This window comes from Crinia signifera, chromosome 3, assembly GCF_055691185.1.
Source record: "Crinia signifera chromosome 3, ASM5569118v1, whole genome shotgun sequence".
NCBI lineage: Eukaryota > Metazoa > Chordata > Amphibia > Anura > Myobatrachidae > Crinia > Crinia signifera.
In genome coordinates this window covers 29,297,261-29,310,648 of record NC_139219.1, presented here as the reverse complement: position 1 = coordinate 29,310,648, position 13,388 = coordinate 29,297,261, and the positions used below count along the sequence as shown (strand labels likewise).

Sequence of the window (13,388 nt, the reverse complement as noted above, 5' to 3'; positions counted from 1 at the left end):
TGGGGGGTATGTGTGTTCCTCCTGGAGAGGTCCATGTTGGGGGTATGTGTGTCCCTCCTGGATAGGTCCATGTTGGGAGGTATGTGTGTCCCTTCTGGAGAGGTCCATGTTGGGGGTATGTGTGTCCCTCCTGGAGAGGTCCATGTTGGGAGGTATGTGTGTCCCTCCTGGAGAGGTCCATGTTGGCAGGTATGTGTGTCCCTCCTGGAGAGGTCCATGTTGGCAGGTATGTGTGTCCCTCCTGGAGAGGTCCATGTTGGGGGGTATATGTGTCCCTCCTGGAGAGGTCCATGTTGGGGGGTATGTGTGTTCCTCCTGGAGAGGTCCATGTTGGGGGTATGTGTGTCCCTCCTGGATAGGTCCATGTTGGGAGGTATGTGTGTCCCTTCTGGAGAGGTCCATGTTGGGGGTATGTGTGTCCCTCCTGGAGAGGTCCATGTTGGGAGGTATGTGTGTCCCTCCTGGAGAGGTCCATGTTGGGGGAGTATGTGTGTCCCTCCTGGAGAGGTCCATGTTGGGAGGTCTGGTCTCCCAATCTGGCCGGTATAACGACTTCTGACCATTTTCTGTGCTGTAGTCATGTACTGTACATGGGTCATACTCCAAACCAGACTGTATGTGAATAGGTGTCTTTCTTATTGCCCTGCACAGGCCTTGGGGAAGCAGTGTGTGGTCTTCAACTGTTCGGAGGGTCTGGACTATAAGGTGATTTGGTCTCCACAATGTAACTAGGGATATTCATACACATTAACCATTTGGGATAGAGAAGTATTTATGGTTGTGGTAGTGAAGGTTTTTTTCTGGTTGATTCGCTCGGATGCGAATTCACAGCCTTGCGAGTCCACCGATCCCCGCCTTGTGAATGGTTGGCTGCCACCACCCGTTTGAAAGCACGCAGGGCATGGGCATGGATGTTACACAGTAACACCCATTCACAAGCCAGGGGGATCCACCCACATCTTTCTATAGTCGCTGACCATCGAAAGATGTGGAAGGTGCCTGCAAATGTAAGTCTGTTCGCCGTGGGTGCATGCACCCTGCAAATGCACATGTGCAGAAATGCACACAGTGCAACCATCGGACCTGTGTGAACGCAGGCAATCTGCGAACAGACCTGATTAAGGTCCGTAATCTCTACATTCAGGGCCTGATTCTTTACCGCTCACTGAGCAGTGGTCGTTCAGCGAACGGCTTAATGCCGCCCAGCAGTCTAAAGGTGTGTACACACTGGCCGATATATCGCCATTCAATTGACCAACCGATATATATCGATGCACCCTCGGCCAGTGTGTACCATCGATATATATATTTGAATGGCGTCGTACACAGATATACCTATCACGTCAGCTATGCAACATAGCCAATGCAAGATATATCTCAAGATATACGCATCGTGTTGAGTGTTCCACAGCGTCGCCCACCGGCAAAGCCACGCCGTGAGCCACCGGTGATTGACAGCTCATTGGGTGAGTACATGCAAATGCACCTCCCCATTTGGGAAGTCAGTCCTGACGGATTGGGCAGCGTGTATGGAGAACACACTGCCCGATCCGTCTGTAGATATATCTGCAGATCCAATAATCAGGCACTAGTCACAATAGGAGCAGCCATATAATTACAGTGACTTGTATGCAGCAGCTGGTATCTACTGGCCCAGAGGTTCTGAGCTCCAGCCCACAAGTACCACCAACAGGCCATGTTTTCTGGGTGTCTCTAATCATGCACAGGCAATTATCCCACCTCCTTCCAAACACAGAAATCCTCAAAACATGATTTGTTGGGAAAACTTGAGTGTTGAGACTGAGAACCACCGTACTGGGCAGTGATTAGGGGTGGGTACAGACAGGAGGGGCCCCTGTGCGTTCTGTGCGGGACCACTTTGTCTCTCGTGGCACAGTTGTGTGTATACAATGCTGCACATGTGCAGATCTCCGGGAACATGGCGTCTGTGCTATGTTTTCAGTGACTTCTCTAATGCACATGCGCACGTCGCCCCATTTTCCCAGTGATTTTAGTAGCGCTGCCGCGGCATTCCGGAACAGTGAGCATAATACACGGGTACATCCATTATAGATCATCATCTGCCACCTGCACTGGTCATCTTTATCTCCAACAAAAATCTGTCCACACTGGGCTCTAGCACATAAGCATCATCCCACATCTCACTGGAACAAAGGGGGTTATTCAGACCTGATCGCAAGGCAAATGGACAAAATCATGCTGAGCTGCAGGTGGGGTAGATGTAACAGGTGGAGAGAGAGTTAGATTTGGGTAAGGTGTGTTCAAACTGAAATCTCAATTGCAGTGTAAAAAAAAAAAAGCAGCCATAATGTGCCCTGTACAGAAACAAAATAACTCACCCAAATCTAAATCTCTCTGCACATTTTACATCTGCCCCACCTGCAGTGCAGCATGATTTTGTCTATTTGCTAAAAAAAAAGCTGCTTTGCAATCAGTTCTGAATAAACCACCGGGGTATTTCTGGTACTTGTTTCCTAGAACGGCGCCCAGATTTGCTACGTACGTTAACGTAGCTAAATCGCATCGCATGGGCCATTTTAGTGCCGTGCGATGTGATTTTTTCAGTTAATTTATTCACTGCTCTGTATGCCCCAGGCCATCTCATGGCACCTCCAGCAAAATCGTATGCGATGTGATGCAATTTTTTAGTTTATTTATTCACTGCTCTTATGTCCCCAGGCCCATCTCATCGCATGGCATTGCACCTCCCGCAAAAAGATTTTTTGATCACATGTGATTTTCTGGGGTGCGATGCCATGCCAGACACTTGTATGACATGCAATTAGGTTTTAATAACTACCCCCGGTACTTATGTAATATCTGGGCTCCCGTTTTTCTTATGAGACCGCGTCCCCTTGCGGGGCTCGCTGCGCTCGCCACGCTTCGGGCGCGGTGGCTCGCTGCGCTCGCCACACTATATAAAATCAACTTCATGCGTAGTTGGATAGTAGGGGTATGAAAAAATGGGGTTCATTTAACATGGGAGCCCAGTTAATACATAAGTACCCTACCCCCCCCCCCGCCCCCAACTATCCACGCCACCCCGAAGCGTGGCGAGCGCAGCGATCCCAGCGAGGGGCGGCGGAACGCGTCCTACGACCTTTTCATTCCACCACTATCCACGTCGGCGTGGAGTTGATTTTATATAGTGTGGAGAGCGCAGCGAGCCTCCGAGCCCGAAGCGTGGCGAGTGCTGCGAGCCCCACGAGGGGACTCGGATTACTTTACTTTACATGGATAGTGGCGGAATGAAAAGGTCGGGCAGAGGCGTTCCGCCTCCCCTCGCGAGGCTCGCCACGCTTCGGGGTGGCGTGGATATTGGGAAGGGGGGTCATTCAAACCTCATTGCATGTCATACAAGTGTCTGGCATGGCATCACACCCCAGAAAATCGCATGCCATGCGATGAGATGGCCTGGGGACATAAAAGCAGTGAATAAATTAACTAAAAAAATCGCATCGCACGCCACTAAAATGGCCCATGCGATGCGATGCAATTTTTTTACGCAGAATAGCCCTCTAAGCAATTGGCGTAGTGGGCACCATTCTAGGAAACAAGTTCCGTATTTCTTACTCCTGATCATTATTGACATTATTGAGTATAGTTACTAGCCTATCAAAATGACGGAACAACATAACAATAATGTCAGCGCTGGCGGCTGCGTCCCAGAGGAGCAATACTTAAATTGCTCCGCTGTGCGCCATCTAGTGGTTGCAGGCATGCACAACACTTGAATTCCCCCCATAGAGTCAAGGAGCAGTGTTAACCCTATATCGTATAGGATGGGTGAGAAATACTTTACTACTAGTGTATATTTGGTTTTCTGTTTGTAAAGTCTGTATTATTCCAGTAACAGTCACTTACTGTATCTTGTGTCCCAGATAATGGGAAAATTCTTTTCAGGAATTGCCCAGTCCGGAGCCTGGTGCTGCTTTGATGAGTTTAATCGTATTGACGCAGAAGTTCTGTCAGTGATTGCATCCCAAATTCATGCCATCAAATCAGCGAAGGACAGTCAAGCCATTAGGTAATGTCTGCGTGCTGTCTACTCTAGCAGTAGGCCATCCGTTTCTAAAATACAGGAAGCTAGCTGCACCTAATTTTTAAAAAAGGGACAGTGGTCTCACAACGAAGGGGCGTGGTTACACAGCAGTACCCCCAATTCAAATTATGCCACCTAAAAGCACAGCCTTATACACACTACACCATATGTAGTGCCTCTGATTCATATTACACCACATAGTATTGTCCCTTATTTACATTAGGCTACACAGTGGTACACCTTATACATATTATGCCACACAATAGTGTCCACAATACACAATGCCCACTGTAGCACTTTTTATACACATAATATACTATATAAAAAATGAAACAGAGGGAGATTAGATTTTCTGCAGAGTTCTTTTTAAATGTACTGTAATCGTAATAATAATAAAGTTATAAGTATAATTTTTTTTTCCTACTGGAGAACTTTGGATATATGATGTAATTATTAATAATTGATACTTTTCCAATCTCTCTCCATGCTGAAATGATTAAGAAATAATGTTTTATGCAGATTTGTGTTTGAAGGAAGAGAGATCCGTCTGAGTATGTCCTGCGGTATCTTCATCACCATGAATCCGGGGTAGGTGCGCTGATGACTTCTTTGTTTCCTGACAGACAGAATGTACAATGTTCCACCCAATAAATTATACATGCAGGTAGTAGGCTGTGCGCTAACGAGCGCTAGGAGTGCCCTCCCCCAGGTAACAAGAATTATTTCTTTTTTTGGGGGCCCTAATTACCTTCTCTGTGCCAGCCACATTTTTGGATCAAAACTCCATTTGTGATTGACGTGTCTTAAATAGAAGGTGGTGCATAATATATAATGGATTTTCTCTGCAGGCGTGCGTAACCCTGCTCTATATCCAGCCTGTCGCTCTCCTGCCTTTGTGACTCACTTGTAAACGGAATATACAGTGATTGTTAGTATAGGCTGCTGCTATGTGCAGTAGCTGTAGGTCTCACACAGTGTGCATCGCTGTCAGGAAGTTTATTAGTAGGTCACCCCCCTTGTCTCACACACACACACACACGCACACACAGCAGCTGTGTAATCTCTTATATATTTAGCCAGATCTGTCACTCAACCCCTGTGGAGAACGTTCCTGTGTAGAACAGTTTCACTTTCATGTGTCTGACGTTCCACCCCCTTGACATCACCTCCCCCCGCCCAGCCAGGGCTACAGTACACGCCCACCATCCACCATTACTCCACAGCCACCATCCACCATTACTCCTGCACATCCCTACCCTCTGCCAGGACCCCCGCGACCCCCCTCCCGCGATTCGCGGGACCCCCCGCGACCCCCCCCCCTCCTGCGATTTGCGGGACCCCCCGCGACCCCCCCTCCCGCGATTCGCGGGACCCCCCGCGACCCCCCCTCCCGCGAATCGCGGGACCCCCGCGACCCCCCCTCCCGCGAATCGCGGGACCCCCGCGCCCCCCCCCTCCCGCGATTTGCGGGACCCCCCGCGACCCCCCCTCCCGCCATTCGCAGGACCCCGCACCCCCCCTCCCGCGATTCGCGGGACCCCCGCTTTCCACCCTCCCGCAAGTCGCGGGACCCCCGCGACCCCCCCTCCCGTGATTCGCGGGACCCCCGCGACCCCCCTCCCGCGATTCGCGGGACCCCCGCGACCACCACGGTATCCGGACTATTGTTAGACAGCACTTACATCGACAGCCATTACATCGACACCATTAGTTCGACACCTCAATAGGTCGACATGGTTTTAGGTCGACATACCATTAGGTCGACATGTCATTATGTCGACAGCTCATTAGGTCGACAGCTCATTAGGTCGAAATGTTTTTAGGTCGACACTGCCATTAGGTCGACAGTGTCTATGTCGACAGTCAAAAGGTCGACATGGGTTTTTTCACTGTTTATTGAGCCGACATGTGCCGACAGGCGGTATTTCATGCCCTACTATCCACTAGGGCGTGGTGGGAGAATAAAATAGTGTGCCGAGCGCAGCGAGGCACCGTGCCCGAAGCATAGCGAGCGGCTGCGGTACACTTCAAACTGTGTCCATGTCGTCTGTGTCGACATTTCGGCCAAAAAACAGTGAAAAAACCCATGTCGCCCTTTTGACTGTCGACATAGACTCTGTCGACCTAATGGCAGTGTCGACCTAAAAACATGTCGACCTAATGAGCTGTCGACCTAATGAGCTGTCGACATAATGACATGTCGACCTAATGGTATGTCGACCTAAAACCATGTCGACCTATTGAGCTGTCGAACTAATGGTGCCGATGTAATGGCTGTCGATGTAAGTGCTGTCTAATATCCGTCCCAGACCCGACCACCCCCTCCCGCGATTCGCTGGACCTCCGCGACCACCCCCTCCCGCGAAACGCGGGACCCCCGCGACCCTCCCGCAAATTGCGGGACCCCAGCGACCCCTCCCGCGAGCCCCCTCCCGCGATTCGCAGGACCCCTGCATCCTCCCCTCCCGCCATTCGCGGGACCCCTGCGACCCCCCCTCCCGGCATTAAAAGGGCCCCCCGCGACCCCCCCCTCCCGCGATTCACGGCACCCCCCTACTATGAGTTGCGACCCCCCACGCGCAATTCGCGCCGCCCCCTCCCGCGATTCACGGAACCCCCCGTAGCGCCCCCTCCCGCGATTTGCAGGCCCCCTCGGCACTTCTCGCCATTTGCGACCGCCCCCTAATTCACACATTCGGGGACCCCACCTCCCGCGATTCATGCCCCCCTCACGCAATTCACGGCACCCCCCACACCCCCCTTCCTGCGATTCGCAACCCCTCACGACCCCCCCTCCCGCGATTCACGAAACCCCCCGTAGCGCCCCCCTCCCGCGATTTGCGGGCCCCCTCGGCACCTCTCGCGATTTGCGACCGCCCCGTAATTCACACATTCGGGGACCCCCCCCTCCCGCGATTCATGCCCCCCTCACGCAATTCACGGCACCCCCCATACCCCCCTTCCTGCGATTCGGAACCCCCCACGACCCCCCCTCCTGCGATTCATGCCCCCTCCCGCGATTCACGGACCCCCGCACCACCCCCCTGCGCCCACCCTCCCTTGATTCACGCCCCCCTCATGCAATTCACAGCAACCCCCCACACCCCCCCTCCTGCGATTCGCAGCCCCCCCACGACCCCCGCCTCCTGCGATTCATGACCCCTCCCGTGATTCACGTACCCCCGCACCACCCCCCCTTGACTCACGGCACCCCACGCGCCCCTCCCGCAATTCACGGACCTCCGCAACCCCCCTCCCGCAATTCACTAACCCCGACAACCCCCCTCCCGCAATTTGCGGACCCCCCTTCCCACGATTCAAGCCCCCCGCGCCCCCGTCCACGATTTGCGGACCCCCTCCCGCTAACCGCGGATCCCCACACACCACCCCCCCTCCCGCAATTTGCAGACCCCCCAGACCCCCTTCCGGCAATTCCACCCCCCAGCGGACCACCGCGGCCCCCGCTCCTGCATTTCACGTACCCCCGTGACAATGGGGGATCCTGTACCACCACAAGCAGGTACCGCCCCTAGGTGGGAAATCCGGCCGTGGCTGCCGCACTGCAGGTTTCCCCACTGCCCTCTGCACCAGCGCCACAACTTTTATCAATGTCTTGCCCACATACCACTATTATACAGCCTCCTGCTCTCATGCACGCTCACTCCCTCCCAGTGGGAGGAGACGCTCACCCACTGCCGGGAGCTGCATACTGTACCCCACCCTCCTCCAGTTCTAGGGATGCCCATCGACCATCAATGATTTTCAAATAATCGATGGTTTATGGCCGATGTTGAATACTTTTGCCATCAATGTGGGAGGACACTGCCCTGCCTCCTGTTCTGCAGCCCCGTAACTTCCGCCAGTGGAGACCCGCTCACCCTGTGTTGCCCACATTCCCCTATCATGCTTTACCGCCCAGCCTCCTGCTCTCATGCACCCTAACTCCCACCCAGTCGGAGGAGACACTGACTCCTGTATTTCTGTGCTGCCACGCTGGACCCTCACCCACTGGCAGAAGCTGCACAGTGTCCACCACCCTCTTTAGTCCCCCGTATGCCCACACACCCCTATCACTACCCAGCTTCCTGCTCTCCTGAACTGTAACTTCCACCACTGGGTAATCGCTGACGCTGTGTTGCCCACATACCCCTATCATGCCTCATATCCCAGCCTCCTGCTCTCATGCACCCTAACTCCCACCCAGTAGGAGGAGACACTGACTCAGGGCCACCGTCCGGTACTCCTGTGCTGCCACGCTGGACCCTCACCCACTGCCAGAAGCTGCAATACAGGGCATCTTTCATACAATTCTAACCATATTTCTCACAATACAAATGTTCACAAATTAAGGGGCGTAGCCCCTTACGCCGGTGTGAAGAGCGCCCGTAGGGCGCGATGAATCACCTAGTAGAAGGATAATAGGCAATACGGTCATTAGGTCTACAGCAACTAGGTCGACAAGCATTGGGCCGACATGGGTCTATGTAGACATGGGTCAAGGTCGACATGGTCAAGGTCGACATGGGTTTAATAAGACAGGTCCTTAGGTCGACATGGGCAAGGTCGACAGTCAAAAGGTCGACATGGGTTTTTCACTGTTTTTTGAGCCTACATGTTCCGACAGGCAATATTTCATGCCCTACCATCCACTAGGGTGTGGTGGGAGAATAAAATATTGTGCCGAGCGTAGCGAGCCCGAAGCATTGCGAGCGAATCGAGCGATGCAAGGGGATGCGGTGCACTTCAAACTGTGTCCATGTCGACAGTGTTGACATTCGGGTAAAAACCTGTGAAAAACCTCTCCTCTCCTGATCTCTCTCCCTCCATCCTCACTCATATCTCCTACTGTCTCTCTGCTGTCTACTCTTGGATGACCCAGCGCTTTTTTAGACTTAAAATATCAAGGACTAAGCTGACCCCTTCCCACCCTCCTGCATAAAACCCCGACCATCTCTCATCCTAACCTACTGTTTATGCTCACCTCTCCCCCTTCTGTGTCACCCATGTCTGTCTAACCCTCCCCTTTAGAATGTAAGCTCTCACGAGCAGGGCCCTCTCTCCTCATGTGCCTTTCTTGGAATATATAAACCACTGCCACCCTGACGATTGCTTCAGTGTCCTGTCCCCTGATGCAACTATCCATATTAACCATGTACTTGTCCTAAACTGTCTTGTACTGTAATTTGTTATGTGTTTTTGATTATAACTATGCTCTGTAAAGCGCTGCGGAATCTGTGCGCTATATAAGAAACTGTTAATAAATAAATAAATAATGTCCACCTTGCCCATGTCGACCTAATGCTTGTGTCGACCTAATGTCCTGTCCACCTAGACCCATGTTGACCTAGACCCATGTCGACCTTGCTGCCTGTCGACCTAGTGGTGTCGACCCAATACTTGTCGACCTACAGTAGTTGCTGTAGACCGAACGATCCAACCCGATAATAGTAATAACTCTACTAATATACTATAAGTAAAATAGTTAGGGATAATGTAGTAAGCCTTGGAGAGAGATAAAGTGGAGAGAGGTAAGGGGGCAGATTTATTAAGCCTGGTTATGTGATAAAGTGGTAGGTGATTATGCAGCTCACAACTGTCATTTTTTTTTCAAATACAGCCTACAACTTGACAGTTAGGAGCTGATTGATTTGGTGCGTTGTCACCAACCACTTTATCACTTCACCAGGCTTAATAAATCTGGCCCAAAATCTCAACTAATCAACTCCTAACTGACATTTTTCAAACACAGCCTGTAACATGGCCATTGTGAGCTGATTGGCTGCTACTTTATCTGCATCCACTCTAGCCGCATACACTGTGGGGGTTATTCTGGTTGATTCGTTCAGATGCGAATTCACATCCTTGCGAGTCAACCAGATCCCGCCTTGCGAATGGTGGTACGCCGACTCACCATTCGCTAAGGTGATTTTCTCGCAGGGCCTGCGAATGTATATTACACAGTAACATCCATTCACAGGCTTGTGGGATCCGCCCACATCATTCGATGGTCCGCGACCATCGAATGATGGCAAAAGGCGCACGCATATAAAAGTGACTCTGAAGTCACTTATATATGCACTAGGTGATTCATCGCGCCCTACGGGCGCTCTTCACACCGTCGTAAGGGGCTGCGCCCCCTTAATTTGTGAACGTTTGTATATGAGAAATATGGTTAGAATTGTATGAAAGATGCCCTGTATTGCAACTTAGGTGTCCGCGAATCGCGGGAGGGGGGGTCGCGGAGGGTGCCGCGAATTGCAGGAGGGGGGGTTGCGGGGGTGCCGCGAATTGCAGGAGGGGGGGTTGTGGGGGGGTGGATGCTGCGAATCGCGGGAGGGGGGTCGCAGGGTGGGTTGCCGCAAATCGCGGGAGGGGGGTTACGGGGGCGGGGGTTGCGTCGAATCATGGTAGGGGGGGTCGCGGGGGGTGTGCCGTGAATCACGGGAGGGGGGGTCACGGGGTGGGGTGCCGAGAATCGCGGGAGTGGGGGTTGCGGGGGGAGGGTGGGGGGGTGTGTCGCGAATCGCCACAAGAAAAAATCAACACAGAAAGGTCAACACATGTAAATGTTGATATAAGTGTGGCACTTCATTGGTGTCCATGTCGACACATGAGAATGATTATGAAAACATTCAAAAAATGAAAAAAAAAACTTAAAAAACTCATGTCAACCTTTTTCATTGTCGACCATAGCCATGTCAGTGTTTTCCATGTGCAATTTAATTCTGGAGCTGCCGCGAATCGCGGGGGGGTGCCGCGAATTGCGGGAGGGGGGGGGGGGTCGCGGGGGTGGGTGCCGCGAATCGCGGGAGGGGGGGTTACGGGGCGGGGGTTGCGGCGAATCATGGGAGGGGGGGTCGCGGGGGTGTGCCGTGAATCACGGGAGGGGGGGTCACGGGGTGGGGTGCCGAGAATCACGGGGGAGGTGTGTGTGTGTGTGCCGTGAATCGCGGGGAGTGGGGGTTGTGGGAGGTGGGGGGTGTGACACAAATCGCCACAAGAAAAAAATCAACACAGAAAGGTCAACACATGTAAATGTTGACATAAGTGTGGCACTTCATTGGTGTCCATGTCGACACATGAAAATATTCAAAAAATGACAAAAAAACTTCAAAAACTCATGTCAACCTTTTTCATTGTCGACCATAGCCATGTCAGTGTTTTCCATGTGCAATTTAATTCTGGAGCTGCCGCGAATCACGGGGGGGTGCCGCGAATTGCGGGAGGGGGGGGGTTCACAGGGGTTCCGGTGGGGGGTTGCCGCGAATTGCGGGAGGTGGGGGGTCACGGGGGGTGCCGCGAATCGCGGGAGGGGGGGTTGCGGGGGGGGGGTGACGCGAATCGCCACAAGAAAAAATTAACACAGAAAGGTCAACACATGTAAATGTTGACGTAAGTGTGCCACTTCATTGGTGTCCATGTCGACACATGACAATTAATATGAAAAAATTAAAAAAATTAAAAATAAATCTTCAAAAACTCATGTCAACCTTTTTCATTGTCGACCATAGCCATGTCAGTGTTTTGCATGTGCCATTTAATCCTGGGGCTGCTGCGAATTGTGGGGGGGGTGCCGTGAATCGCGGGAGGGGGGTCGCAGGGGGGGTGCCGCCAATCGTGCAAGGGGGGGTCGCGGGGGGTTCTTTTTGCCGCAAATCGCGGGAGGGAGGTCGCGGGGGGGGTGTGTTTTTTTCCGCGAATCGGGGGGGTCACGGGGAGGGTTTGCCGCGATTCGCGGGAGGGGGGGTCGCGGGGTGGTGGTTATGCCGCGAATTGCGGGAGGGGTCGTGGGGGGGTTCTTTTTGCAGCGAATCGCGGGAGGGGGGGTCGCGGGGGTGTTTTTGCTGCGAATCGCGGTAGGGGGGGTCGCGGGGGAGCGGGTGTTTTTGCCGCAAATCGCGGAGGGGGGGGGGGGCGCGGGGGGGGGAGGTTTTGCCGCAAATCGCGGGAGGGGGGCGCTCACCTGGTGGCTGTGGAGTAGCAGTGCTGGGCAACATGGGAAGGCAGTGGGTGTATGGCACTGTCTGTGGGCTCACTGGGCTGGTTCTCTGTCACATACCTCCCAACATGACCCTCTCCAGGAGGGACACAATGCTCTGTTTCTAGACTTCCCCTTAATGTATGATTGCCATCACCTGTTTTAAACAGGTTAATTTCTCAGAAAGGTGTTCAGCACAGATGAAGGCAATCACACATTAAGAGGAAAGTCCAGGAACAGAGCGTTATAGACACAGACACCCACTTTGAGTGACAGATGTAGCCAAATATATAGGAGATGGATGCTCGGAGGAAGTGGGCGGGCATCTGACATCCCCGAACCACGCCATCGGCCCATTAGCATAAGAATGTCCAGCATTCTCATGGGAACGCCCTGACCTGAATAATGTCCTTTATCTCTCTCCAAGGCTTAGTTTATCTTATTGTGTTTAATTATTGTTGCTATTACACAAGTTGCTATATTCTGAGGACAGAATTTGGGGTGCTCCCCGAATAGGTCCTCCCAATGCTCAACTAATTAAATTGTGTTTATAAAGTATGTTTAGATATTGTGTTTATAGTCAGGTATGTCGTAATGGACAGGATTCACTTCTGTTTGTCCACAATTACATTGGCCATACATGATTTTAATTGGTCATGGACCAACAATCCATGGCATCCTCCAACACCTCAGGGTTCCACGGCACACAGTTCTGAAAAAACTTCTTTCGGAGTTAGGTGTGGGTTGGGGGTTAGGAGTAAGGGTTAAGAGGTCAGGGTTAGGAGTAAGGGTGAGGAATTAAGAGTAAGGGTTAGGGGCTAGGAGTAAGGGTGAGGAGTTAAGAGTGAGTGTAAGGATGAGGGTTAGGCAGTGGCGTAACAATAGCACCACAGCCCCCCGGCAGTCGCAGGGAGGCGCTGTGTAAATGCGGGCGCCAGGGGGGCTGCGGGGCTATTGTAATGCCCCATCCCCCACAGCTTTACCTGTATTCGCTACGGTGGTCCCGGCTCCCCTCCTGGCTTCATTCTGATGTTATGGAGATGGGCTATCATAAAATGTCCGCCCCCATATAGCAGACTGTTCTCTGAAACTGTCTGCTGTATGGGGGCGGACATTTTGTGATGGTCCGTTTTTCATAGCATCAGAATGAAGCCAGGAGGGGAGCCAGGACCACCGCAGCGAATACAGGTACATCTGTGGGGGATGGGGGGGGGGGGGGGGGCATGGGCTGCCAGGGTGGTGGTGGTGGTGTGGGGGGGGGGGGGGCTCAAATTATACTTACGCCACTGGGGATAAGGTATTAGTTTAAGGGGTTAGAAGTAAGGATGAATGTTAGGGGTAAGGGTA

The 13,388-nt window shown here is 52.6% G+C and overlaps 1 protein-coding gene across 1 annotated transcript in view; it reads left to right on the top strand.

Moving 5' to 3' along the window:
• The window catches only part of DNAH14 (dynein axonemal heavy chain 14), a 217,272-nt gene that overhangs the window by 89,058 nt on the left and 114,826 nt on the right, over positions 1–13,388 (top strand). The window contains exons 30-33 of the mRNA XM_083174857.1: positions 652–705; positions 3,903–4,048; positions 4,583–4,651; positions 12,622–12,625. Of these exons, the coding sequence (XP_083030983.1) occupies positions 652–705; positions 3,903–4,048; positions 4,583–4,651; positions 12,622–12,625 (273 nt within the window). The remainder of the gene's footprint in view (positions 1–651; positions 706–3,902; positions 4,049–4,582; positions 4,652–12,621; positions 12,626–13,388) is intronic.